This window comes from Furipterus horrens, unplaced genomic scaffold (assembly GCF_987537825.1).
Source record: "Furipterus horrens unplaced genomic scaffold, mFurHor1.1.pri manual_scaffold_7, whole genome shotgun sequence".
Classification (NCBI taxonomy): domain Eukaryota; kingdom Metazoa; phylum Chordata; class Mammalia; order Chiroptera; family Furipteridae; genus Furipterus; species Furipterus horrens.
This window is the reverse complement of record NW_028327177.1, coordinates 155,971-183,258: the sequence shown is the minus strand read 5'-3', so window position 1 is coordinate 183,258 and position 27,288 is coordinate 155,971. Positions and strand designations below refer to the sequence as shown.

The window sequence follows — 27,288 nt, the reverse complement described above, 5'->3', positions numbered from 1 at the left end:
GTTGGGGGTGTGCAAGGGGCAGCCAAGTGATGTTCCTCTCCCTCTCTCTCCCTCCCTTCCCTCTCCCTGAAAATAAATAAATAAAATCTTAAAAAAGAAAAGAAGAAAAGACTGAAAATACAGAGAAGGGCAGTACTAGGCAGCCCGGCCCACTTCCTGCGCCCACGCAGTGCCGGTCCCGTGATCTGCGGTGACCTAAGCCTGTGCTTCCCAACTGGGGACCGAGCCATCGTCTTGGGTGCAGGCCGGTACTCTCACCCTGCTTGCAGCCCGTTTTCTTTCTGTAGTTTTATGTTCTGCTGTGGCCATCTGCACTTGCTTTTTTAATTGTATTTTCAATAAAGCAGAGTTTTAATTTCTATCGGGGGTCACTGCCAGTTTTCTCCTCGAGTCCTGAAGCCTGTATTCCTCTCCTCAGCTGTTTCCAGGCCACACCTCACTTGTCTGTGCAGGCGGGAGGTGGCCCGGGCTCCTGGGAGGGTGCAACATGGAGCACACGCCTGCCACTTCCCTGATCTCACATGAGCCTTTGAAACAGAACTGCAGCTGCAGACACGGCACCTCTGTGGACTCTTTCCCACCTGCGGCTCATGTGGCCACCTGCCTTCCACCTCAGTCCTCAGCCCACAGATGAGCAAAGTGTGGCCCAGGGTCGCTCACTGACCAGACCTGGCCTGTGCTGATGCTCAGACCCTCGGGTGGGACAGCAGAGTGGCTGGCAGGTGAGGGGCACAGCAAGAGCAGGACAAGATGCCGCTGCCTGCCCACCATGCCATGGGGCCGCCAAACTGCCACCCAAGCCTCCTGCCATTCCCCCATCCCCACTGTGGGAAAGTTCCAGTCGTGAGTGGGCGAGAAGGTCCTTGATGCCAACTTCCCACGCGGGCTCCAGAACAGAAGACGCTCTGTGCCGGCTCCTCACAGGCCTGTGCTGAAAACGAGCCCCGGGAAGCTGCAATCTGCTCCTGGAACTTGGCGACACTCCTCCCACAGACGAGGCTGCTGCACCTGCTCCTCATGCCCGGGGTGAGCATATGTAATGTGCACACACGAGAGCACCTTGTAACTGTTTGAACATGCGTGTATGTGTGCACCACTGAGAGCACACTATGGTTGTGTGGGCGTGTATACACGCACACATTTGTGTGCACACGAGAGCACCTTGTGGTCATGTGGTGTGTGCATGCATGAAAGCATGCTGTGACCTGTGTGTGTGTGCATGCGCACGTACATGAGAGCATGCTTTGACCATGTGTAGATACGTGACTGACAGCCACAGGCCCAATGGATCCAGAGGGGCCCTCCCTGCATGGTGCTCCTCACTCCCTCGGGGACAAGCTCCACCGCACTGGGCCCCGTCCGTCACATCCCCAGGAGCCCCTTCCACACCTCTGACCTGGAGTAGATAGTGACTATAAAAGCAAAGGGGCCCAGGCCAGTGTGGCTCAGTGAATTCAGTGCTGGCCTGTGAACCAAAAGGTTGCTTATTCAATTTCCCAGTCAGGGCACATGCTTAGGTTGTGGGCCAGGTCCCTGGTTGTGGGCCCATGAGAGGCAACCCATTAATGTTTCTCTACCTTTCTTTCACTCTAAAAATAAATAAAATCTTCCAAAAAAATTAAGCAAAGGGGCCACCGCAATGATGGGATGTCTTGAGACCACTGAGGCAGGCGTGAGCAATGGGAACATTATACAGCAGCCGTCAAAGAAATGGGTCGCCCCCCAGGAGGCTGAACCCTCACATTCTGCAGGAGGTCTGACTCAGGCTAGAAGGCAGTGAGTGCTCCAGAACACAGCCCAGCACCCCGCCCCCGTATGTCCCAGCCCCCCAGGGTGAAAGGCTAGCAGACAGTTCTCAAATGCAATGGACAATTCCCACAAACACACAAAACCACGCAGCAAAGCAGAGCCCAGAGGAGGAGGCAACTGACAGCAGCCCCGGAGGACAGGCAGCCACACGGTGAGAACTGAACCCCGAGAGGCAGCACTGAGAACACTGACTAGCATCGGGCCTAAGGTTGGCTAGACTCCCTTTCAGAAAGAGGAGTAAAATAAAGTTGTTCTCCAACACAGAATCCAGAGCAGGACTTCCCACCCCTAGAGCCCAGGAGCATGGAGGGAGAGTCAGGAGCCGGAGAACCTTTTTAGTCAAAAGCACATAGGCTGGTTTGATGAAGTTACACAAGCTGTTCTCAGATCCAAAGGAGAGCAGAGGCTTCGGTAGGGGCTCACTGTGAAATGTTCATCAGTACACTGGAGGAAAATAAAACAAAGTAGAAACTTTTAATCCAATAGAAAGGGCAGAAGACTATCAGGAAGAGCGCGTACGCAAACAACGCAGTCCTTGGGTGACGAACCACTGAGTCTGCACCCTCTGTCGGCAATGGGGTCTGAGCGGCTGCTGCTGCCTCTGGGGGAGTCCCTTCCAGTTAATTGCTAGACTTCCCAGAAGGCTGTTTGTAAACCCAGGAAACATTTCACCAACTCTGACCGTCACAGTGTTTGGCCTGTCAAGCCCCAGTAACAGAAGGGCCGGCGACTTCCTGGACGGGGAGGACCAGGAGCAGGCCAGCAGCACCTACTGGGGGTGCGTGTGTGGGAGCAAACACATCACTGCTGTCACCGTGAGGAACGAGGCAGCCTTGACCAGCCCTCTAAGAAAGAACTAATGATATGGGAGTTCTAAACTATCTAAAAAAAATTTAATCTATTGATGATGAGCAGGGAAGGAAGTTCAGAACCTCAGAGGGGAAACACGAAATGAAACCAGGAACAGGCATCTGAGGGCCTGGCCAGCAGGGGGAACCTGACAGGAGAGGGGACAGGACAGGTCAGGCCTGGGGAAGGGATGGACGTCACCACACTCAGTGCTGTCAGGTCTCTGAACTGTTTGGAGAAAAGTAAAAACAGTTAAGTACAGACTTTGGTCAATGAGTTCTCTGTGTTAAGACATCCGGGGCGGCCACTACTGCAGCCGAGTGAATGAATCCCAACCTAGCAGAAAAGAAACAAGAAATCGATCCAGAAGTTGAGAAAGGAGAAAAAAGCAACCTGTCCCAAATGATGGGACAAGCAGCAGAGATGCAGAATAAACTCAAACATAAGAATCTCAGTGAACGAAATGGGCCAGGCATCCAGGCAAGATTTTTAAAGCTCCCGACAAGTGCTTTACACCAGACACATTTAAAGCACGAGGCTGTGAAATCCTGAAAGTCCAGAAGGGACAACCCACACGGACGAGAAAGTGCAGCTCCGTGAATGCTGGGCAGAGGCGCTGCCACCCACAGGCCACCCACGTCCTAGGAGACGAGAGCCGGACGGAAGAGAGGGCTCGGCTAGCCAGGCTTCATCTCAGGGCACACAGGGCCTGTACTCTTTCCACCATCCACGGAGCACTCTGGAAACCTGACACATAATAAGGCCTCAGGTGAGGGCTCAACAAACGTCCACGGATGGGCTGTCTGGCCGCAGCCCCCATCTAGGGGACACATGTCGGCAGACGAGCACATGGGACCAATCCCACACTGCCGCGGAAGGGCCCCAAGTCTGGCATCTGCCGTCACAAAGACGGCCTGCCAAAGGGAAGGAGGAGGAAGGAACACGGATGATGTGCTCCTGAAGCCAGCAGCCTCAGGGACCAGAAGGCTCACAGGACAACCATGTGTTACCAACAGGCGAGGTCACAGCTCAGGCCCCGCTGGCCCCGCAGAGCTCCGGGCAGCCTGCAGCCCACGGACCTGGGGAGCTGACCACAGCACCACGCGACGCGGGGCGCTCCGGGACGGCACACCCACGGCGGGGTGAGACCAGCCTGCTGGATGACTGGAGAACCACGACAGCCTTCTTGTGTGTAACAGCAGCCACCCCAACAAACAATTACGCAGACGGGGAGGGGCAGCGAGCAGCGCACTCAGCACACACTGGGCTTGGACTGCGGCACGACCCCTTCCCCTTCAAAGCACCCCTGGAGATGCGCCCGCTCCCCAAAATGGCCTCCTCCTCCTGCAGCAGGAGCTGTGCAAACACCACGCCATGTCCTGTTCCATGCCCATGAAGGGCAGCTGTATCTGTCCTTGCCTCCCAAGACAGAAAACGGGGCTCTGAGGCAGAACCCTAGGTCCCATTCTTAAAAGGCCAATGTCTGGACTTGAGTTCCTTGCTGCTCGCCCTGGGCCTGCCAGCGCCACAGGGCTGGGCCCACCTGTCTCAGTTTCTGTCACCGCCCCTCCTCTCACGACCCCCTTCCCTGGGGCCCTCCAGGTGTCTGAGTGCCCCCCTGCACGCCCCACCAGGAGAGCCACAGCACCAAGGCACCAAAAAACACCTCTGCCTTCTGAGAGCACCAGCTTTTCGGTCACTTAGTCCCCAGCGGGAAGAGGCTTCTCAGAAAAAAAGCACAAGGAAGCAGAAATAAAACTTGGGGCAAAGGAGAAATGCCACCTGGCACTTGGATGCAATCATCCCTGAAGCCAGTCCCCGTGAGGGAGCCAAGTAAGGGGATGGTGGGTCCCTTATCACTAAAGCTGCCACAGCCGGTAATCAGCAGCGCCTTCCCAACGATTCTGCCCGCACAGCTGCTGCTGGGGAGGGGGGGGGGGAGGCTGGGGCAGGGGCGGGACACGGGACGGACATGAGTCTCCAGTTCTGCCCCTTCTCCAACTGAGGACACAGACCCCCCCCTCCTAGGTAGGTGCTGCCCACGATCTCTCTAAGCCCAGCTCCCACCGTGGGGCACAAAGCCCTGCTTGCCTGCACCTTGACATCTTGCTGCTGGGCGAAGGGAAGCACATGCTCTGTCCCCCCACCTCAGCCACAGTCGCTGACCCTCGCGGCACGTGGGTTCACTGGGAGTGGCTGGTGGTGGCGTCGCTCCGAGTATGTATGTCACCTGCTGCACAGTATTTGTGGTGCCCGTGGAACAGAGCGTCCCCTTTCACTGCAGCCCATGTGCGATCCCTAACAGGTACCAGCCCCAGTGGCAGGCGCAGGGGAGGCGGGAGGGGCTGGACTGGCCCGCTGAGAGGAGGCGGCAGAGGCACTCACGCCACAGGCCCAAGGGCGCGTCTGCAGCCATCTCGGCAGCAGCTCCAGAGGAGGCCCGTGCTCTGGATATGAGTTTAGGAGAAATCAGCCTGTGACAGGAACCCCACTTTTCCTAATCAGTGTGTTTGCAGGCACGCGTGGAGAGGCTCACCAAGGGGCCGGGGCAGCAAGCCAGGATGCAGTGAACTCACAGAGGGTGCTGGCGGCCTGGGGACAGGCGGGGGGACAGCAGGGTGGTAGCCTGGGAACAGCTCAAGAGCTGGCTGTCTGAGGCTGTGGAACCAGGAAGCAGGTGTGCAAGGCAGGGCTGGGGAGGCAGATAACAGGGGGCAGCAAGCACCTCGGGAGGTACGGGCCTGACTCTGAAAACTCAAACACTGTTCACTGAGAGGCTTGAGCTGGAGCTCTGACAGCCCACGGCCCGCAGGAGATGACAGTCGAGTGCCATCCCCGCACCACCCCCCGCCGCTGTGCCGACAAGGGCTCAGGAACCGCTCAGCCAAGCTCTCACCACATTGGTGACCCCTCTTCCCGCCAATACTCTGAAAGCAGCCTTTATTTTCAGTGTGGTCTAGAAAACAACTGGGCCCTGGCTGGTGCGGCTCCGTGGACTGAGCACCAGCCTGTGGACCAAAGGGCCATTGGTTCGATCCTTGGTCAGGGCACATGCCTGGGTTGCAGGCCAGGTCCCCAGTTGGGGACATATGAGAGGCAACTGGTGGATGTATCTCACACATTGATGTTTCTGTCCTTCTTTCTCCCTCCCCCTTCTCTAGAATTAAGTAAATAAAATATTTTAAAACAAGAAAGAAGACAACTGGGCTCCACAAGAACTGTCTTCCAACGCCCCCAGCTGAGCCCAGGTGTCTATCCTCACTGGGCCTCACCACTGAGGTGGCCGTCAGCACACATGGAGTGAGTGGCGTGGCGGGAGGGGACAGCTAAGGACTGTGAGGCTGGAGAAAGCTGGAGGAGGTGAACAGAGTGCGTGGCCCCCGACAGCCCGCAGGAAGGTGACACAGGCCCGGCAAACAGGTGCCCGTGATCTTCTGCCCATGGGGGCGGTGCCTCTCCTGCAAGAGCCTTTTCCTGGCTCCCATTTCTTTTCTTTTCTTCTTTTTAATCTTCGCCTGAGGATATTTTCACTGATCTTAGAGAGAGGAAGGAGGAGAGGGAGAGGGGGAGAGAGGGGGACATTGATGTGAGAGAGAAACATAACCCGGTTGCCTCCTGTACACACCCTGGCCGGGGATGGAACCCACCACCTTTTGGTGTATAGGACGATGCTCCAACCAGCTGAGGCCCCTGGCCTGGGCTCTTCTTTTCTTTTTCTAGAAAAAGGGAAGGTGGAGGTAAATCTGAAAACACCTTTATTCTACTTGGCAGTTGGCAGATGATTTGTGGGGCAGAGGGCACTTTGTCAGCTTCTTGACCATGCTTCCCAGGTGCCCTGCTCTGTGGTGGCGGACAAGAGCCCGCCAACCTGCTGGGGCCCTGAACCTCCCAGAGCAGCCTCTGCCGTTCCTTTTAGTTCCTATTTTCCATTTGTCCCTCTGCTCCTGCTGTGGGCGACGGCATGCACCTCATCTGCCTGCAAATCAAGCCTCATTCCTGCTCCCAGGTGCTTTCTTCACAATGCCCAGCCCTGAGGTATCTCCTCGCACAGCAGCCCCCCACCCTGTCCTGCAAGCTGGTCTGTGCCTGTTGGAAGCTGGGGCCCAAATCTGGGCGAGTCATAGGGTGGAGTATGACTCTGCCTCAAGCAGTGCAATTCCAACCCGCGCTACAGCACCCAGACCTGCTTCCATACTTCAGTCTCTTCCAATTCACTCCTGACACTCAGCACCTGTGGTCAGCGGTCAGCCTGGTCGGCCACCTGCCTTGCCCCAGGCTCACACCCTGAGGGCCCTGCTTTGTCTCTGTCCCTGGCCACGACTCCTGCAGGAGGCAGGCACCTCACCCAGCAGCCCAGTCCCACACCACTACCCAGGGCTCCACAGGACGAAGGACTGAGAGATACAACCATCGACCACACCCTCACCGCCCAGCCCGGCCAGCACGTGCCCTCCTGCTGCAGCAGACCCTCAGCCCTGGCCCCTCGCGGGCTCCTGCGCTGGCTGGGGCGGCAGTATAGGGCCACCAAGCGCAGGGCCCTCAGGTCGAGCAGTGCCAACTCCAGTGCAAAAGTCCCCAAAGCTGGTGCTTGCTCTTTAAGGACTCCAAGATCAATGTGAGGTGCGCCCTGCATCCTGTCTCCTCCTCCGTGGGGGGCCACCACACAGAGCTCGAGGAGCACTGATGGAGCCCCTCACCACAGCGTTTCCCAGTGGGCTCCTGCCAATGATTTCTGTTCTCATTGAAAACAGAACGGCTCAAGTGGATAGCATCTTCATGTAAGCTCTCATGTGCTCCAGAAAGGAGAGGGCGGAGAGGGCAGGGGACTCACACAGAACTGCTGTCTGGGGCCCCCGGCATCACTGGCATCCTGACTACGGCAGGCGGGGTGCCAGGTGAGGGGTGCTCCCCTTCAGCCTCACACTCACCTACCAACCTCCATCTTGCCCATCCCTGTCTCACTTGACACTCAAGCACCAAGTGCTCCAGGACCTTCCACCATGCCACAGCCATTCCTACCTCAAGCGGCCCCTTCCACCTGAGGCGCACGGTTTCTCTACTTGGTTAACACCCCTGACTCAGTCACAGATACCCTACCTTTCGAGACAAGACACCCCCTCCTCCAGAAAGGCCACTTAAACGCCGCATCCCCAACCAAGGCTAGCAGCCACCTTGGGGGTCTCCCCAAGATCCCACGCACACCTCCACCTCTGCTGTCCCTGTGAGGTTATCACAATCCACTTCTGTGTGTCCCCCACCAGGGGTCTGGTCTGTTTCCATGTCAAGACACCTGAGTGGCAAGTGGCTGGCACACAGCGGGTGACAGCGGGATGAATGTGGGTGAGCCTGGGAAACAGACCAGATGTCAGGTGCTGCCGAACCAACAGGGAAGGGCACCCCTCTACCCCTGAGCAACCCTGGGCCCTGGCAGCCTTGGCAGGAAGGCTCACTAACAGGAGGCTACTACTTCCTGGGCTTCCCAGAGTCTGAAGCAGGACTCCAACCAGCAAAACTGAATCTTGAATATAAAATAAAAGGCCGACACTGTAATTATATAGAAAAGCAGGATCTACAGTCCAGAAGGTGCGTCCCCTTTACTAGTGACCCATGTGGCCTGATGCACAAATGCCATGAGACCTGTGGGTGGGGCCTGATACTGCGCATGTTTCACCAGCATCCAAACTGTCGGGAGCAACGTGCTGACCACCAAGGAAACCCCAGGAAACGGCCAAAGGGACCACAACAGAAAACCACAGCAGGTGTCTTAGGGACAATAGTGCCGCGAAGCTCCAGGAGGAAGGAGGCACCAGCCACTGGGATTGGCGCTGGGGCCTCCAGCAGCTCCGAGAAAGGACAGAGAAAAGCAGCAGCGGGACAGAGCACAGAGCAGCCACTGAGAAAACAAGTCCGGGTCCAGCCTGAGCCCAGCACCCAGCAGCCACTGAGGGCTTCGAGCTGTTCACACTGCAGTCAACCCCACGCGGGGTCTGTCTAGTCTCCAAACCATCTGTGGGAGGGCAGCAGAGGTCTCTGCTGGCTGCCGGCTTCTCAGGGGAGAAGATGAGTGCACATCTAATGCTCAGTAGTTCACAGGTTCCTCAGACACTCAGTCCTGCCTCAGCCTCACAACACCCCTGGAAAACACACAGGACAAATATAATCTGGTCCCCAGACAGAGCTAAGGCTCAGGGCGGGTCACGTGCACCAGTCAGGACTGAGTCAAGGCCTAACTGAAGTCCTCGGCACAGGGACCAGTGCTGCACCTGCCACGCCCAGCATCTGAGAAACGGATCAGGGACCCATCACCTGGCTCCCTCACCGCTCCCGGGGCTTCTCGCCACCCACCGGGGCTGCATCCACACCAAAGCCTTCCGCAGACCCCCACCTTGGAACGCTCCCTTCTGAAAAAGCCTTATCACTCTTGCTTAACAGCTTTACTGAGATGTCATTCACATACCATACAATTTACCCACTTCAACTGTACAGTTTTAGTGTATTTAATACATGCACGACCTTCATCACAATCAACTTTAGGATGTTTTCATTATCCCAAAATAAAACCCAGACCCCTCGCTGTCACCCCCAGCCCCTGGCCATCACCAGTCTCCTTTCTTTATGGAGTTGCCCCCGATGGACGTTTCATGTAAGCAAAACCATACAACTTGTCCACATTTACGTCTGGCTTCTCTTACTCGGCATGTTTCAAGGTTCACCTGTCTCGTAGCTTGAAGCAGCACTTCTTTTTAATTGCCGAACAGTAGTCCATGGTGCGGATAGGCCACATCTTGTTTATCCACCCATTAGTTAATGGGCGCTTGGGTTATATCCACTTTGTGGCTGTTACGAATAATGCAGCTGTGCACATTTGTGTACAAGGGTTTGTGTGGATGTTTTTTCCCCGTCACTCCTTCCCATGAGAACATGTGAAAGGTGAGCCAGTTGAGAAACTGATCCTGCTGTATTATTATTTTTTAATATTTTAATCATTTACTTTTTAGAGAGGGAGAGAGGAAGGAAGAGAGGGAGAGAAACATCTGATGTGCTAGAGAAGCACTGACTGGTTGCCTCTCAGGCACCCCCAACTGAGGACCTGGGCCGCAACCCAGGCCTGTGCCCTGACCGGGAATCGAACCGGCGACCTTTTGGTTCGCAGGCCAGCGCTCAGTCCACTGACCCACAGCAGCAAGGGCTGTATTATATTAGATGTAAACAGATAATTGGGAGAAATAAATGAATAATGGAAGGCGGAGTTAGACACTAAGAAAAAGAGCAAAATGTGATCTAACAGAATAAAAAGTGCTTAAGAAAGAGGCACCATTTCCAGGGATGGGTCCCAGAGGTACATTCACACGTGTGCGGAAATGCTGCACATGCAGACTTATTTGTAATTGCACAAAACATGGCATTCACCAGCAGGGACTGGTTAGGTGAGTTACAGCACCACCACACAGCCAGACAGGACGCAGCCATGGAAGAGAACGTACTACGTAACGCATTCAGGTGGAACGACTTCGCAAATGTACTTAGTATAGAAAGGCAGGGTTCAGAAACTTTCTGGAAAGGGCAGAGAAGACGATGCGCGCAGCATTTGCCTGCATCATTGCGAAGTCTCTCAGAAGGAGATACAGGCAGTGCCTCCAGGGGCCAGGCTCCTGGGGTAGACAGGAAGGGCGTCACACTGTGCCCTCTACTTCCAAGTCCTGAATATATTAGCTAGTCCAATTTTAAAAAGCTCTTTAGGAAGCAGAAATAAAGAGTATCTATGAGAATAAAATATTTATACCCAGGAAAGGGACAGAATAAGAAGCCTGGCTACTCGGAAGCTGCGAGCTTGGGGAATGCGAACGAGAAAGGGCTCCTACTGCGGTCAGCCCTTCTCTGCGGCGACTCGCGCTCAAGTCTACCCATCTTTACTGACAAGGAGACACTTGATAACACAGCCGTGACAGTGGCCCTCAGGGGCTTCCTAGCAATGGAAAGACATCTGGTGGCTGTGCAGTACCCACGACATGGCTCAGAGCACCCTGGGAGGCAGGAGAATTTCTGGGCTAACGACAAGGATGGAGTTCCTGCTGGGACAGGCCCCAGCGAGGCCAACAGACCCAAAGGGTCCGCCTGAGCTGCTTTTTTGGGAGGAGGAGGGAACACAGAGCAGGGCTTGGCTCAGTGGCACTCGGCGGGTGTCCCTGGAGAGCAGAGTGGGAGTGGGAGTGCTCAGGGCACGGGCAGCCAGGGAAGGGTGTAGGGCAGGGGAGACACCCACAGTACACGCTCTGAGCCTGCTCCCCAGCCAGGCACACTGGACATGGGGCCATCCTGTGCAACACAGGGTGCTGAGCAGCACCTCTGGCCCCAGGCAGTCAATGCCAATGGCACCCCTCCCAGCTGGAACTACAAAAATGTCTCCAGACAAATCACCCCTGAGTAAGAACCACTACTCCACACATATCACCTTCACAGTTCTGTGGAAGACAGAGGGGAGGGAGCCCACGCAGGAGGCATGGCCATAATGCAGAAGGGACATGGGCACAGCCCCTGCTTGGCCAGTGGCCCTGGTGACAGAGAAACAGTGGATTTGGTAAATATCATACTTAGGAGGTATAATGAGCAACAGGATGGCAGTCAGGGAGAACCCAGGATGCCAAGCTTGTCAGTAGCAACCAAGCAGACGACAGTCCCAGAGCACCCAAGGGCAGAGGCTGAAAGTGAAGAACGCAGGGCCTGAGAAGCACGAAGCTCTGAGGCTGGCTCCAGCGGCCCAGGCTGAGCAGGACAGGCCGGCCAGCACCCTCACCTAGGTGAGACTGCTCGGCACAGGCTTGTTTTCTCCAGCGTGGGTATGGGAGGAGGGGCCCACCCTATTGTTTGCAATCGCTTGCTCAGCCCTTCCCCATAAGAGGGATGTACCTCCTCCACCCTGCCCGTGGCCGTGGGACTACCTACCTCCTCTAGGGTAAAAACATCCACCCCCTCCCCCTGGAGATGAGCTGGGCCAGGTGACCTGCTTTGGCCCATGGAACCTGAGCCATTAGCCGAAGCTTGAAAAGACACAGTTTCTGCCACTCTCTGCCATAAGAAGAGCGTGATCCAAACAAGGGCTTGATCTAGGTCCAGGAATAGACTCTCAGAAAAGAACCACAAGCAAAGGAAATGTGAGCAAGAAATGTTGTTGTAAGCCACTGGAATGTGGTGGTAATTTGTTACCTCGGCCTTCCCCAGAGAAAGCTGTCCAATAAACTCCCTGCATCGGATCTCTTCCTTCTCCAATCCAACCCACACGTCACTCCTAGTGACACGTTGCCCCATTTCCCCTGCTCACAGACCTGAGTGGATCCCCATTAGCTGGAGATCTGTAACCTGAATTCAAAGACACTCACATTGTAACCCTTAGTTCCTCTTCTTCCTACACAACCTTCTCACCCCCACAAACCACACACAACTCAACGTTTTACCTTTGCTCCCAAACCTAGATGCCTCCTTCTGTGGTGCTGCAGCGCCCTGACTCTGCACGCTCACCTCCTGCTGAGCAAGGGTTAGCGTGAAGACCATAACTTCCTTGAAAACTTGCCTAATGCCAGAGCCCCCCTGTAATCGTTGCCCCTCCAAACTCCTAGAGACTTTTTCTGTAAATGGGCCACACAGCAAATAGCTGAGGCTTTGGGGGCCATGGCATCTGAAGCACGTGGTCAGTTCTGCCAAAGCAGTCACAGACAACACAGAAGGGAAGGGTGACCGTGTTTCAATAAAACTTTATTTATAAAGACAAGCGAGGGGCCTGCCAGTGGCTGCAGTGTAGAGGGGCTGGTCTGGAGCACTGACTGAAGGGTTCAGTCTTAACAGACTTCCCCTTTTCACACTTCTTCAAAGAGCAGTGTGCCTGCCGCATGTCTTTATGCTACAATATACATACACCTAACTGAGCTTAGATTAGATGTTCAGTTAGAAAGTACTCAGTTAATGGTTCTTGGGAAACATTATAGAATATTGAAAACCATTCCTAATACTGAGTAGCATGGTTTTCCCAAAGATTTCAAAGAAAGCAGGAAAAGTCCACACCAAAGTGTTGAACCAGGAAAAATTCCACCTGAGGGAGCATAATAATGGCTAATAAGCTCCTTTCCCAAGATACAAACTGTCAAAGACCATTATGAGTTGGAGATTAGTAGCAAGCTTATGGATTGAGGGGGGGGGGTGTAACTCCTATTACTAAAAATTCTCAGACACGTGATAAAATTCATGTATGTCACCAGCACACTTTGGGGGGCTGAACCAGCTGGCAGGCATGGCTGAGGAAGTCAAGTGTGGGGGAAATACACAGCCCTGCCCAAGGTCAGCCCCAGAAAGTCCAAGACGGGAGCCAGGCTGCAGGCCCAGGTGGGGAGGTCCATCTCAGCAGGCGGGACAGTGTGGCCAGAGGGTGGGAGTCAGGGTCACACATGACCTTGGGGAGCAGGGTAGAGCTGCCAGAAACATCAGGGCCAAGTCCTAAGAAGCAGGCCCAGAAGGCAGCAGAGAAGGCCAATACCTGAGGGTGTGGACTTCACCTCCGGGAGCAAGAAAAGTAACAGGAGAAGGAGCTGGGAGCAGGCAGGCAATCCAGCTCGTCCTGCCAGCGGCGGCTGCAGTCCCAGCGCTACACACAGGCTGTGCATGAGGCCATGCTGCCGAGACAGGATGCTCCCCAAGCCGCCTTTGAGGGAATGCATGAGACCCACAACAAAGGGACCCAGTGACCACTGGACATGAAAAGGAACAGCCCAGGGGTTTTGCTAGTAAAGTTAGGTATCTCAATATTAGGACATACTATACAGACATTTTTTCAAAAGCAAAGAACCTGGAAGAAGACTAGCAAGACAATGTATTTGCTGTTACTAAATTGTTCAAGGACAGGCCACCCTGCAGACACAATAGAGGGATGGGTGCACGTTTTGAAACCTACAGGTATGTTACATACAGTTCACATACAAAAGCTGTTTCATCGCCATGTGTTCTGAACATTAAACATTCTCACCTCAAACCCCACAAATGATAAAAGACTCAATTGAAAGTGGAGGGTCCCCCTAGTCTCAGTATCACACGGTAAACTGTAAGTCTGGGACCTCAAAGGGAATCAGCTCCTTGGGAAACACGGGGACTGCTCCACTTCCGCCTGAAGCAAGTTAAGTCTAATTTCTTCCAATGGTTTATCAGGACAGAATGTTCCAGCACGGGTAAATCCAAGTTCTCGCTTCCTGTCGCTTCCGTCCTTATTGTTACTTCAAGTGTGTTGAAAAGTTACCTTTCCTATGACAAGGACAACGCTGTGAAGTATAACAACCAGGGCTCGGGTAGCTTAATTCAAACACAGAATCACCCCAAACTGCTCTACATTCCATTTCTCTCAACAATGCTAGCAACTCCCCAGGACAGTAAGAACTGGAGTATTCCAGTGGCTCACTAGCAGCTTTCTTTTTCTAAAAACATGTTAAGCAGTTCTATGTAATGACTGATCTAATATATGAGATTTGTCCCTCGGGTACCTTCAAGCCGACTTGCTTCTCCAAATGCGCCCCGCCCGGCCTGCGTGACAAACGCAGCCGCGGAGGAGATGCTGGGGGACACGGAAACCACGTCTCGGCGATGAGAACACCCTACAGGCTTTGAACACATACAACGCACTGGGCACAAAGCGCTTTACAGCCGGGATCCGCGGTGCCCTCAGCACAGCCCCGGAGGCCGGCGGGACTGCCGCCCCCATTGCGCAGATGAGGGAGCCGAGGCACCGAGCGCGAAGGCGTGGCCCGGGGAGTCACGGCTGGGACGCAGCCCTCCGGCTCCAGGAGCCACGCTCCTCTCCACTCGGCTCCAGCCTCCCGACAAGAGAGCGGACCAGACCGCTTGCGGGCAGGGAGACCCTCCGCTCCTTCCCCGAGCCCGCCTGCGGGTCAGCGAGTCGCCAGGACGCTTTCTGCAACGAGTCTCCTCCTCGCTTTACAGGCACACCTCCTACCACATCTCCTTCTCCCGCCCCGTCCCCCAGCGAGGAGAAACACACCTCGCTCACTGTGAATGGGGAGCTGCGGCCCGGGAACCACCTGCTGTTTGCAGAGCCGCCCAGGACCTACAGGGTTCAACTCCCCTCACGGGCTTCAAAGACAAATCGTCCATTGTCTGCCCCGGGGGAGGAACACGAGCCCTGCGACTGTAGGTTTCTGCAGAGGTCACCGGAGGTTCGGTGAAACCACGCGACACTGAGGGCTGGGGGAGGGGCGCCGCATTTTTGCTGGGGAAGGCTGCGCAGCGCCCACAGCAGCTGTGGAGGGAGCCGCGCGGAACACACCCACAGCTGCCGCGGCCTCGCGGCCGGCCGCACGCCTCAGATGAAAGACGTCCTGACCCCCAAGACCACGGCCTGCCTCGAGCGCGGCCCTCGACACGGAACCTGCCTCCGCCCACACCACTCCCGCAACCGAGAGGCGGCCCAAGGAATCCCGCCCCGGAGGGCGACCCAGAGGGAGGCGGGGCGCCCCAGCCCGCCCTGCTGCGAAGGCTGGACCCGTGCGGCCCGGCGGCCACGGCCCGCACTCGCCGACCTGGACAAAGCCGGACGGCCCCGCACCCGCCCCGACGGCACCCCGGAAACCGGGCCGACGCCCCGAGCTTAGGCCCTGCAGTGCACTCACGCCCACCCTCAGGCCGGGCACACTCACGCCCACTCGCTCCCACCTCACACCCTGTCCCGCGCGGCCCTCGTCCCTCGCGTCCAGCGCACCCTCGCCCTCGCCGAGCTCCTTCCGCGCCCGGCCGCGGTCCCGCGCGTCCCCTGGGTCGCCGCCGGCCCGAATCCTCTCGCGGTCGGGCGGGGGCCGCAGCGCCGGCCTCTCCGCCATCTTCCCGACCCGCACCGCCCACCGCCCGCGCTCTCACCAGCCGGCTGCGCGCGAGCCGCGCCGCCACAGACCGTCATCCCGACCCGCATGCAGCGAGGGAGCTGCCCGCGGCTCTCCCGCCGCAGCCGCCACCGCCCGGTCCGCGTCCTCCGTCGCCGCCGCCGCCGCCACCACCGGCCGGGAGAGCCGCGGCCGCGCGTCCTCCCGTCACCAGCGCAACCCCCCGCCTCCGGCCCCGCCCCCATGCCGCCCTGCGCCGGCCGCCAGGGGGAGCCACGGCCAATCCCGTGCGCGTGCGCTGGCGCGTGGCATGACGGGAGCCGCGGGCGCGCGGGCCCCGCCCACAAGCTGGTGCTGAGGGTGGGGGTTGGGGCTGTGCCTACTCTCGCGCCCCGGTCCGCAGGCCGCCCCAAGCTGTCCCACGGGAAATTTCAGCGGCCGGAGCATTGAGTGGGCCAGCTGCCGGGGCCATGGGCGCAGGAGCGGGGTGAACGTCCAGGCGGTTATTCCTGCATTTGTCTGCCGAAAACAGCCAGGTGCCGTCGGACCTGCGGTTCGGTCACGCGTGAACTTTCCAGACCTGGCCCCCATCCTTCCCGTGCAGCGAAGCCTTCTTTCTGAGAGACTGCGCCTGTCGCAGAGCCGGCCCTCACCGTAGCCAGTGTCGGTTCTTTCTAAACTAGTTCACCCCTGTCCCCCACTGAAGAGAGCCTGTCCTGCAGCTCGCCCACCCCTTCCCGGTGGCGCCGCCTCTCGCAGGCACATGGACAGCTGGTCTCTGCGAGAGCTCTGTTCCAGCTGCCTCTCTCCATGTTCACGCACTGCTCTCAGCTGGCCCAGTGCTTGCCAGGGTTTTTCTTTCTTGCTCCTTTTCCTCCCTCACTTCTTCCTCTCTTCCTCCCCGCTCCTCTGAAGCACCTACCTGTGTCACGTGCTGGAGATACGAGTGCCCAAGAAAAATCTCGACAGCAAAGAGCTCCAGGTGTCATGTAGGAAAGCCAGGTAGGAAGGGAAGTCAAGCGTGAGCTGAGGCAGTGTGGGGTGAGGCTGTGCTACGAGAGTAGGAGACGGACTTTTTCTGAAGGATGCGCACTATGTGGAGCAGGGACTTTCATTCCCGTTTTAGATACAAGGAAAAAGGCCACAGAGGAAGCCCAACATAAGAAAAGAGGAGGCCTGCATACCTGTCCTCAGACCACACTGGGGCCGGCCCAGCCCACAGCCAGAAAGGTTCTGTGAAGAATTTTAATATCGACAGGAGAGGCAGGGCATGAGCAGGGCAAGGAAAGCAAGCAAATGTTAAACTAAATACAGAAGCGATGTCAAATCCCCTGAGACACAGCAAGGGAGGAAGCAGAGATTGAAGAAGGGGCTTGAAGGGGTCATCTCTGAATTGACCTGGAAGGAATGAAGAGTGGATTTGGCTAAAGATTCTGTGCCCTGACTGGTGGGGCTCAGTTGGCTGGAACGTCGGCGCAGATGCCAAGAAGTTATGGGTTTGATCCTCAGTTGGGGTATGTGGGGGAGGCAAAGGATCCATGTCTCTCCTTCACACCATGTCTCTCTCTCCTCTCTCTAAAATCAATAAATATATTTTTAAAAATTAATTAAAATAAAGAAAAAGATTCCTCCAGGCAGAGTCTCAGTATTGAGTCAGGATGGTAGGGTACTTGCACCATGGAGATGAACTGGCCCAGTGTTTTGCACACTTCCCACTGAAACTCTAAGCTTATTGCTTAAATAACAATGACTAGGAAAATTAAGATTAAAATAATAGATACCATGACATCCTAAGATGCTTAGAATAAAAACTTTGTGAGGATTCAAATCAACTGAAGTCATACATTGTCGGTGAGGATGTAAGAAAGTCCTGCAGCTCCTTAAAAAGTTAAACCTAGACTTACCATGTAGCCCCACATCCCACTCCTATCTGTGACCCAAGAGAACGGAGAAATTAGGTCTACAAGATGGCCTGTCGTAAATGTGTACAGCAGCTTTATTCATACTTGCCCCAGATGGAGCAACCCAAATACCCTTCAGTGGGGAACAGATTAGCAAACTGCCACATCCGTACAACCGATGTCCCCATGCAGTAAAAAAGGGGAACTTTTAGCACACGCAATATCACGATGAATCTCCTGTACATTAAATGAGATGCCAAATTCAAAAGGCGACTGATTCTGAAAACATGAAACGTCTGTGAATTGTCCAATGAAGAACGACATTTGTGCCACGGCTGAAGGCTCTGCTACGTCCATCACACACGGAGCGTTTCTCTCCAGAGTGCATCTGTCTGTATGACCTAAGGCTCGAGCCAGGAACAAAAGTTGGACCACACTTTCTGTATGGACGGGGGCTCCCAGTATGGACCCTCTGATGCTGAGTGAGGGTTGACCTCCGGCTGAAGGCTTTCCCACAATCACCACATTCATAGGGTTTCTCTCCAGTATGAACTCTTCGGTGTAGGGCAAGTTGTGAGCTCTGACTGAAGGCTTTCCCACATTCCATGCACTGATAGGGTTTCTCCCCAGTATGAACTCTTCGGTGCTGAACAAGAGTTGAACTTCGGCTAAAGGCTTTACCGCACTCATTACAAATATAGGGCTTCTCTCCTGTGTGGATCCTTACGTGTTCGGTGAGGTGAGAGTTAAAACCGAAGGCTTTGCCACACTCACCACAAACATAGGGCTTCTCTCCGGTGTGCACCCTATGATGAAGAAAAAGGCTTGAGCTCTGACTGAAGGCCTTCCCACACTGGTCACACACATGGGGCTTCTCTCCAGTGTGGATCCTCTCGTGCTGAATAAGGCTTGAACTTCGACTAAAGGCCTTCCCACACTGTTCACATTCGTACGGTCTCTCGCCAGTGTGGATTCTCTGATGCTGTGTCAACTGTGGGCTCTGGCTGAAGCCTTTTCCGCATTCATTACACTTGTACGGTTTCTCTCCTGTATGAATGACACGATGCTGAATAAGGGTTGAGCTTCGACTGAAGGCCTTCCCACATTCACTACACCTGAAAGGTTTTTCTCCAGTATGAAGTCTCTGATGGAGAACTAGGTGGGAATTGAGGCGAAAAGTCTTCCCACAGTCATTACATTTAAATGGTTTACTTCCAGTGTGAACTTGATGGTGCAGAATAAGGCCTGAACTGAGTGCAAAGGCTCGCCCACACTGAATACATTTATAAGGTTTTTCACCACTGTGACTTCTCTGATGTCTGCGTAGGTCTGAATTGTATCTGAAGGTTTTGCTGCATGTATCACATGCAAAGGCTCTCTCTCCTGGTTTCTTTCTTTGAAGTCTAACAGCATTTTGGTTCAGATTCAAGTTTCCATCAAACACACCACAATCTTGGATTGTTTCTCCTGGAGACCTTTCCCTACATGTGGCAGTTTCATTCCAAAAAATTGTGTTGTGAAGATGGAGTTTCTTCAAACTCTGCTCAGAATCCACCGCGTGTTCTTCTACTTTACCCTCAGGGTCCCAAGCTTCCTGCAGCTCAGCTGCCTGTGGATTACATCCCAAGAATCTTGATATCAATTTTGGGGTTCTTACTTCCTCAGAGCATTTCTGGTTTAGAATGGGTAGTGCCTTCTCGGTCCCAATCTCAGAATCTGTTACATAAAAGCAAAAAGGCATTATTGGAAAAAAAATCCCCTACAGATAATATCCGTAATATCTCAGAAGCCCCCATAAAGCAATATGTAAAAGGTAAATATATGTGACAGGCAGAATTAGAAGACAGCCATTCCATAGGCTAAAAATATTCAAGTTCATTAGTAATCAAGGAAATGAAAATTAAAACAAATTACAATTTTTCACCCAACGGCAAATTAATCCATTCAGCAAATATTCAGCATGTCAGGTAAGTGCTAGGTAAGGAATGTAACAGGAAGTCAAATACTGTCTCTGACCTCAGGAAGCTTATCGTCTGTTCAGGCAGATAATTAAGCTAGTAAATTTTTAACAGGGATAACGATGTGACATGGGAAACTTTACAGGAATGTGGGAAATACATCATGGCCTCTGAGATGGTCTACATGGTCAGAGAAGACCTCCGGGAGGAAGTGAAGTTCCACTAAAACCTGAAGAGGACACAGCAATGGCAGATGAGTGCCTGGATGTGACATGTGAGAGATCCATCAAGTTCAAGAACATCAGAGGGTGAAGGGATTGAGAAAAAAAGAGAAAGAATTCATGAACACACACAACAGTGTGGTAACTGTGGGGATGGAGGGGTGGAGATGGAAGTAGGTATAGCAGGAATAAACAGCGGTGGAAAAATAAACTTAAAAAATTTTAATAGTATTGAAAAAAAGAATCTCACTGTGGCTGTAGTAAGAAATATGAGGAGGAGAGTGGCAAGACAGGACAGGTGCCCTGGCCCGTGTGGCTCACTGGATTGGGTGTCATCCTGCAAACCAAAAGGTTATGGGTTCTATTCCTGGTGAGGGCACATGCCTGGGTTTCGGGAACAGGTTTGGTCCCCAGTCGGGGCACATGCAGAAGGCAGCCAATTGATGTTTCTCGCAACGATGTTTGTCTCCCTCTCTTTCTTTCTCCCTTCCCCTCTCTCTGGAATCAATAAGAGAAAAACGAGAAAAGATGAGACAGGGGACGGTCATGGCAGCACCACAAACTTAAGATCCTTAGGCTTTATTTTAAATACTTAAAAATTATGGTACCCACCCTGGCTGGTGTGGCACAGTGGATTGAGTGCCAGCCTGTGAACCAAAGGTCACCAGTTCTATTCCTAGTCAGGGCACATGCCTGGGTTGCGGGCCAGGTCCCTAGTTGGGGGTGCACGAGAGGCAACCACACGCTGATGTTTCTCTCCCTTTCTCCCTCCCTTCCCCTTTCTCTAAAAATAAGTAAAATTTTGAAAAAAAAATTATGGTACCCAGTGTTGATGAGAACTGAAGAAACAATCTCTCTCTTTTACTATTGGTGGAACTGTAAATTAATATGACTTTCTAAAAGGGAAAGTTGGAAATATATACCAAAGAACTGACATTGCATATAAGTAAAACTGTTACTATCTGCAGATAACATGATGTCATATGTGGAAAACTAAAGACTACACCAAAAAAACTACTAGAACTCATAAACTAATAAAATAAAGTTGCAGGGTACAACAGCAATATATTTGCATTTTTATATACTAACAATGGGCTATCAGAAGAAGAAATAAACAATCCCATTTAAAATCAAAGCAAAAAGAATAAAATACCTAGGAATAAACTTAACAGAAAAGGTAAAAGACATGTACACCAGAACTATAAGACATTATTGAAAGAAACTGAAAAAGACACAAAGAAATGGAAAGATATTCTGTACTCATGAGAAGATTTACACAGTTAAAATGTTCATATTACCTGCAGCAATCTACATATTCAGTGCACTCCCTATCAAAATCTCAATGGCATTTTTCACAGAACTGCAACAAATAACCCTACAATTTATATGGAACCACAAAAGACCCCAAATAGCCAAAGCAATCTTGAGGACCAAGAACAAAGCCAGAGATAACACACTCCCTGTACAAAGCTATAGTAATCGAAACAGTCTGGTATTGGGGAAAAAACAAGACACACCAACCAATGGAACAGAATAGAGAACCCCAAAATAAACCCATATGGGCAACTACTTTTCAACAGAGAAGCCAAGAACATACAATGGAGAATGAAAGTCTCTTCTATAAACGGTGTTGGGAATGAAACTGTACCCTTATCATGCACAAAAAAATAACTTAAAATTGATTAAAGCTTGAGTGTAAAACCTGAAACAATAAAATACATAAAAGAAAACATAGGCACTAAGCTTCTGGACCTTGGTCTCAGTGGTCTTTTATGAACTTGACCCCAAAGACAAGGGAAAGAGTTAAAATAAAAATGCAGAACTACATCAAATATAAAGGCTTCTACACAGCAAAACAAACAAACAAAAATTCCACTGTGACACATTCTCAACTCCACGTGGACAGAACTGCTTGCCACCAGGTGCTGACCTCACTCACTGTCCTCGACATTATGACAGACTCAGAAAAACCTTTGGTTCACACATCACCAGAATTTCCCGAAACATATCAAAATATAACCCAGAAAACAAAGAGCTAGGTCAACAGGTGGAGCTTGGCCCACCTGGCCGCCAGGACCATCAGGAGAAACACCTTGGTGGCAAAGAGCAGCAGGGGTGACGCTCTGCTGCCTCCCAGGGGTCAGCCATGGTAGGACAGCACAATCACTGCAACTGCAGCGTCATGGCAACCACAGCACACCAAGAGTCTGAGAGCAGGCGGCTGCTGGAGCCCGAACAGCAAGATCAGAGAACACCAGGTGCTTCAGACCCAGTCAGGGAGAAACATCCCCTCCCTTGTCCAGCGCATGCCAGGTTCCACCTGGGCACCCTGTCCATCTGCATGAGAAAACCCCACAGGAACAGAACTACCTTTCCCCATCCAATTGAAAGGCCTGGACCCCAGCCACGCTGTGTGGACTTCCCCCTAAGAAGTCCCATGGCCCCCACACTGTCTCCTGTGTGGCCCCGTCCTCCCACCGCCCCAAACAGCACAATATCAGAGCTCACCTTAGATAATCCATGTGACAATTGGACAGAAGAGCTGAATGCCTCATTGGGCATTCTCTTCAAAATGTGGCACTAACTATACATAACAGCCTAACTGCACTACAAGTTCAGTTCAGTGCAATCAGTGGTTATTAGAACCAAGGTGCTTTAAAAGTATTCAGCTCTTAATTTATCTCTAGCCAAAGAAAGGCATGCATGTCTTCAATAACATGTACTGAACACCCAGGGAACCTCCTGGGTCATGGTGACGTTCTGTACCTTGTCGGAGGTTTGGTTGACACAGTTGCGTGTGAGTCTCCCTCTCTCTTTTTAAAAATATTTTAGTTACTTCTTTAGAAAGAGGGAAAGGGAGGTAGAGAGAGAGGGAGAGAAACATCAATGTGTGGTTGCCTCTCACGCGCCCCCAACTAGGGACCTGGCCCGCAACCCAGGCACATGCCCTGACTGGGAGTTGAACCACCAACCCTTTGGTTCAGAGGCCGGTGCTCAATCCACTGAGCCACACCAGCCAGGGCTGTGTCTCTTTATTAAAACTCAGCAACTTGCCCTGGCCGGGTGGCTCCATTGGTTGGACCGTCGTCCTATACACCAAAAGGCTGTGAATTTGATCCCCAGCTGGGGCGTGTGCAGGAAACAACTAATCGATGTTTCTCTCTTTCTCCTTTCCTCTCTCTAAAATCAGTAAGCATATCCTTGGGTAAGGATTTAAAAACAAAAAAACAAAAAACCTCAGCATCTTTACGCTACTAGAGATTAAACTCCATCCAACCAGGAGATGCTGGAGAAAACTTTGGAGAAAGGATCGGGGTGAACAATTAATACAGTTAATTACAGATCTAGCGTACACTAACAAAAGTGGGGATACGAGTGATGACAAGTTGTGTGCTTTGACATTTGACCAAAAACAGGAGGATAACGAGGAGAGAGCAGTAGAAACCAAAACATGTCACTGGTTGTCTCAGAAGCTGGGCATCAGAAATAATGCTTAGAGCTAACAAGTCAACTAATAAAAGTATGTTCAACAGAACAAGGGAAACACTTAAAAATACTACTGACTAACATGGGGAGATGCAGGAGAAAAAGGACAGAAATTTGTGTAATTAGGTGACCCTGATAGATAATCAATAGCTACTGCGTAAAGGAGGGTAGCAAGGATATAATAAATATAAGGAATGGGGCTGTTATACAACTTTAGTATAGAGGTAATTACTAAGTTCAAACTTTCTACTGACCAGAAGAACTGTGTATTTTTAAAAGGAAAACAAACGATTCAGTAAAATCAGAGCCGTTAAAGCAGGCCCACATGACTGCAGGAGTGTCCATCGCTGTCCAAGACCGCCCCAGGAGCCCAGGGAAGTGAGCCCCACCACCTAACAGCCCCAACCCACTCTCACCTGTGCTGCAGCGGCTCAAGGGCTCTGGTTCCTCAGCTCCCATAAGATCCAGGACCCACAGCTCCTCACCTTGCTCCAGCTGGGAGATCAGCGCTGGCTTCGGGACAGGGAGTCCTGTTGAGGTGAGGACCCTAGGTGAGCTAATGGGGCTGGGGAGCTGGAGCAGAGGACTGCCCACTAGGTCTTCTAGGCCAGGTGAGAAGTGTAGTTTCTCGGGAGACTTCCCCCACCACATTCCTTCTCCGGGAGGTAGGGGTGGAACGGGGCTCACAAAGTGTGGGTGTGCTGGGGGAGTGCAAGGGGTTGGTCAGGGGGAGCAGCAGCTGAGCGTGAGCACTGAAGGAGTCACTTAGGAATCCTCCTGCCCAGGGAGAGACACAGATGGGCGCGGGCATTTGGAGTGCGTTCTGGAAGTGGGAGCCAGGCAGAGACCACACTGGTGCCTGGGGACAAGCAGTAAGACCCTCCTCTTTGGGCTTCAAAGTTTGGAAGCAGCCCTTGAGCTCCCTAGATGCCCCCACCAAAAGCCCAGGGAGAGCCGCACCCAGTGAGGCCACGTGCCCGTAGTTCTCCAGCATCACGTCCCTGTACAGCGCCCGCTGGTCTGGGCCCAGCTGCTGCCCCTCCTCCTGAGAGAAGTACACGGCCACATCCTGGAAGGTCAGTGGCACCGCCTCCTGTAACGACAGGTGGCCGCTGCCCCGAGGCTGCGCCCACTGGGCCGACCTGCTTTGCTCAGCCCAAGGATGAGCCTCTTTCTTGGGCCAGGGGAACCTGACTGAGCCCCTAGAGTCCATCTCCCTGGGGAGAGCCTGAGTCCATTCCCAGAGCCCTGTCTTTGGGTGCCAGGACACCTTGCTTCTGCAGGAGCTGGGCGCACCGCCTCGGAGGATGGAGGGCAGGGAGGAAGGTGAACTCACCTGGGGCGCTGGAAGCCCAAGTGCTGCTGCCATCCCGTGGGAGCAGGATCTGAAGAAAGACTCGGGACCTGAGCAAGGCTGCCCTGGCCTGGGCCTCCCCCAGCTCACCCTCGGAAGGAGGGGACCCACACTTGACCCATTCAGCGTCATTAAGTCACTCCATTAAGGTCCAGGGCCCAAGGGGTGTGAGGGGTGGACAGGCGAGGGCTGTCACTCATGGGTTTCTGCAACGGTCTCGGGGGCTGGTCAGAGGCAAGTCACTCTGCACCCAACGCGGGCCCGGTGACACGTAAAGTCCCTAGAACTGGCTGAGCCAGAGCCAGGCGGGGCACAAGCCGTGAGGTGAAAACTGGTAGCCCCAGGGCCCAGCGCCCGGACCCAGCTGCTGGAGAGCCGCACCCGGCACAGGGTGAGCAGCCCCCGGCCGCAGGGCGAGCGGACTGCGCCCAGGCCGGTGGGGCTGAGCCACCCCGGGCGCAGCCCAGAGCCTGCCGCCCTTCCCACCCCTTCGTCCCCAGCTTCTTGGGGCGCCTCCCGTACCCTCGCCGCCCTTCAGGCCCAGCTGCGGTCCTCATTCTTCCCACAGTCCCCCTGCGGCCTCCTCCCGGCCCGCGAGCTGTGGCCACCCAAGGCTGCAGACACCGCCCGCCGCGTCCCCCGAGTGCCCAAGACGGTCGGGGCCGACTTTCCGCCCGGCAGTCTCCCTTTCCACCTCCGCGCGGCCCCCCAGCCCCGTCGCGACCTCGTCGAAACCTCCCGACGCTCCGCCGGGCCCGCCCACGCCTCCCACCGAGCCCACCCTCTCGGCCCGACCTTCCACGGTCGGCAACCTGCCCCCGCGGCTCCCGCCGGCCGCACGCAAACCGTCAAGGACCCCGAACCAGCGCGCTGCGGAGCGGACTGCACACCTGGGAGCAGCAGGCCGCCGGGCGGGGCGGGGCGGGGCCGCACGGAAGGGGCGGGGCGGCGCGGCGCTGCGTGGAGTGGGGCGCTCCCGCCGGCGTCAGGCCCTCACAGACCGAAGGGGCCGGAAACGGCCGCGCGATCCCGCCCGGCACGTCCGGGCTGCTCTAGGACCACGGAGGACTCCGCCGTCGGTGGTCGGCTGGGGAGAGGCGCGCCGGAAGGGGCCCGGTGCGCCGGCGGCCGCGCCGAGGACGGAAGTCCGCCTCGAGCCCTCGCCCGGCTGCAGGCCCAGTGTTGCTGTTGGAGAACAGCTGGACCCGCCTCACTCGCGTCTCCATCCCCGGCCCAAGCCTGCACGAGTTTATTTCCTTTTGTCTCGGTGACAAGGAAAGCAGCCTGTGAGGGAAACCTCTCGGACCTGCGGACGACAGAAGGCCGGGTCCTCCCGGTGTCCTAGAGCTTCCCGGAAGTGTCTGTGGGTCGCCTCACGGCCTGGCGCCGCATCCGGCCGCCCGCTGCTCTCCGTCAGGGCGCTTCGCTGCGGAGCTCGCTACAGGTAAGGGGGCGCCTCCGGCCTGGGGACGCTGTGGGTGGGATCGGGAAGGGGGCAGCTGAGGGGACGCAGCTCCTTGGTCACCGCGTCCGGGGACTCTGGCGGCTGGCAGTCTGTCGGCGACAGCAGCGCGCTGGCCCACAGTCCGGCGCAGCTTTGGCTGGGGCCGCAGGTCGCTGGCGCGGCCCGTGCGCACGCCAGGTGTCCAGAGCGTCACGAGCTCAGGGCAGGACTCGAAGCGGGCCCGCCTCTCACAGCTGCTTCTTCCGGACGGGCGGCTGCTCTCCTTCCTGGTGGTGCCAGCTCCACCCTGGCTCCCCTTGCCGGCTGCTGCCTTCCCTTTCCTCGCTCCCACCTGCCCCCAGGGCGCCTCCCATCAGGTGGGCTGTCGTCGGTGGTTCACACTGTCAGTGTCTTCAAGGTGGAAACCCGTGAGTCCGAAGTCACTGGACTTCTCCCCACCCCTCCAGGCAGTTGCAGCTGGGACCTGCTTCTGGGCTGGCCAAGGAGGAAGTAGCAATGTCTGCCGCGGGGGCTGCACCTCCATACCTGCATCACCCTGGTGACATCCACAGCGGCCAGGTGAGTTTCCTGGGGGCCCAGGCCCCCCCCGAGGTGGCAGCAATGGCCAGGCTCCTGGGGGACCTGGACAGGGGCACATTCAGGAAGTTGCTGAAGCTGGTGGTCAGTGGCCTGCAGGGAGAAGACTGCCGCGAGGCCGTGTGGCGCCTTGGGGCCAGCGCGCAGCTGTCAGAGGAGCGGCTGGGGGCCCTGCTTGCCGGCACCCACACGCTGCTGCGGCAGGCCCTCCGGCTGCCCCCAGCCAGCCTGAAGCCCGATGCCTTCAAGGACCAGCTCCAGGAGCTCTGCATCCCCCAAGACCTGGCCGTGGACTTGGCCAGTGTGGTGTTTGGGAGCCAGCGGCCTCTCCTGGACTCAGTGGCCAAGGAGCAGGGGGCCTGGCTGCCCCACGTTGCCTGCTTTCGGTGGAGGGTGGATGTGGCAATCTCCACCAGTGCCCTGGCCCGCTCCCTGCAACCGAGCGTCCTGGTGCAGCTGACACTTTCGGATGGGTCAGCACACCACTTTGAGGTCCCCACAGCCAAGTTCCAGGAGCTTCGGTATAGCGTGGCTCTGATGCTGAAGGAGATGGCCGACCTTGAAAAGAGGTGCGAGCACAAACTGCAGGACTGACCGGCACTCGCACTGGCTCTGGTCACCTGGGGATGGCAGCTCAGACATGCCTGAGGCGAAGCTCAGCCTGCCCAGGAGGCGCTCTTTAGTGAGCATGTGGAAACGCAACCATGTCATTCTCTGATGGAAAAAGATAACAGTTTCTTTCCTTCATCGGGAACTAAATTAACTATAAAATTGTATTTTCCCAAGTGGTGTCACCTTGC

General features: G+C 54.8%; 3 protein-coding genes across 12 annotated transcripts in view; 1 reads left to right on the top strand and 2 right to left on the bottom strand.

Moving 5' to 3' along the window:
- Positions 1–15,712, bottom strand: part of ARHGAP39 (Rho GTPase activating protein 39) — a 57,576-nt gene extending 41,864 nt beyond the window's left edge. The window contains exon 1 of the mRNA XM_090283146.1: positions 15,565–15,712. The gene's annotated coding sequence lies outside the window, so the exon portion shown is untranslated. The remainder of the gene's footprint in view (positions 1–15,564) is intronic.
- Positions 15,713–17,505: 1,793 nt separating this feature from the next.
- Positions 17,506–25,354, bottom strand: ZNF251 (zinc finger protein 251). Of its 10 annotated transcripts, none has more exons than XM_090283155.1 (6): positions 25,243–25,352; positions 24,430–24,478; positions 24,054–24,225; positions 23,510–23,623; positions 19,992–20,105; positions 17,506–19,144 (listed from the first exon to the last, which is right to left on the bottom strand). In XM_090283155.1, the coding sequence occupies exons 2-6, from the start codon at positions 24,460–24,462 to the stop codon at positions 17,691–17,693; spliced, it is 1,887 nt and encodes a 628-aa protein (XP_090139281.1). In that variant the 5' UTR covers positions 24,463–24,478; positions 25,243–25,352; the 3' UTR covers positions 17,506–17,690. The 10 variants fall into 10 exon arrangements, with proteins under 10 accessions (XP_090139281.1, XP_090139282.1, XP_090139283.1 ...); XM_090283156.1 differs by having other exon boundaries at positions 24,054–24,186; XM_090283157.1 differs by having other exon boundaries at positions 24,054–24,162.
- Positions 25,355–26,243: 889 nt separating this feature from the next.
- Positions 26,244–27,288, top strand: COMMD5 (COMM domain containing 5). The gene has a single exon (XM_090283240.1). The coding sequence runs from the start codon at positions 26,408–26,410 to the stop codon at positions 27,080–27,082; it is 675 nt and encodes a 224-aa protein (XP_090139366.1). The 5' UTR covers positions 26,244–26,407; the 3' UTR covers positions 27,083–27,288.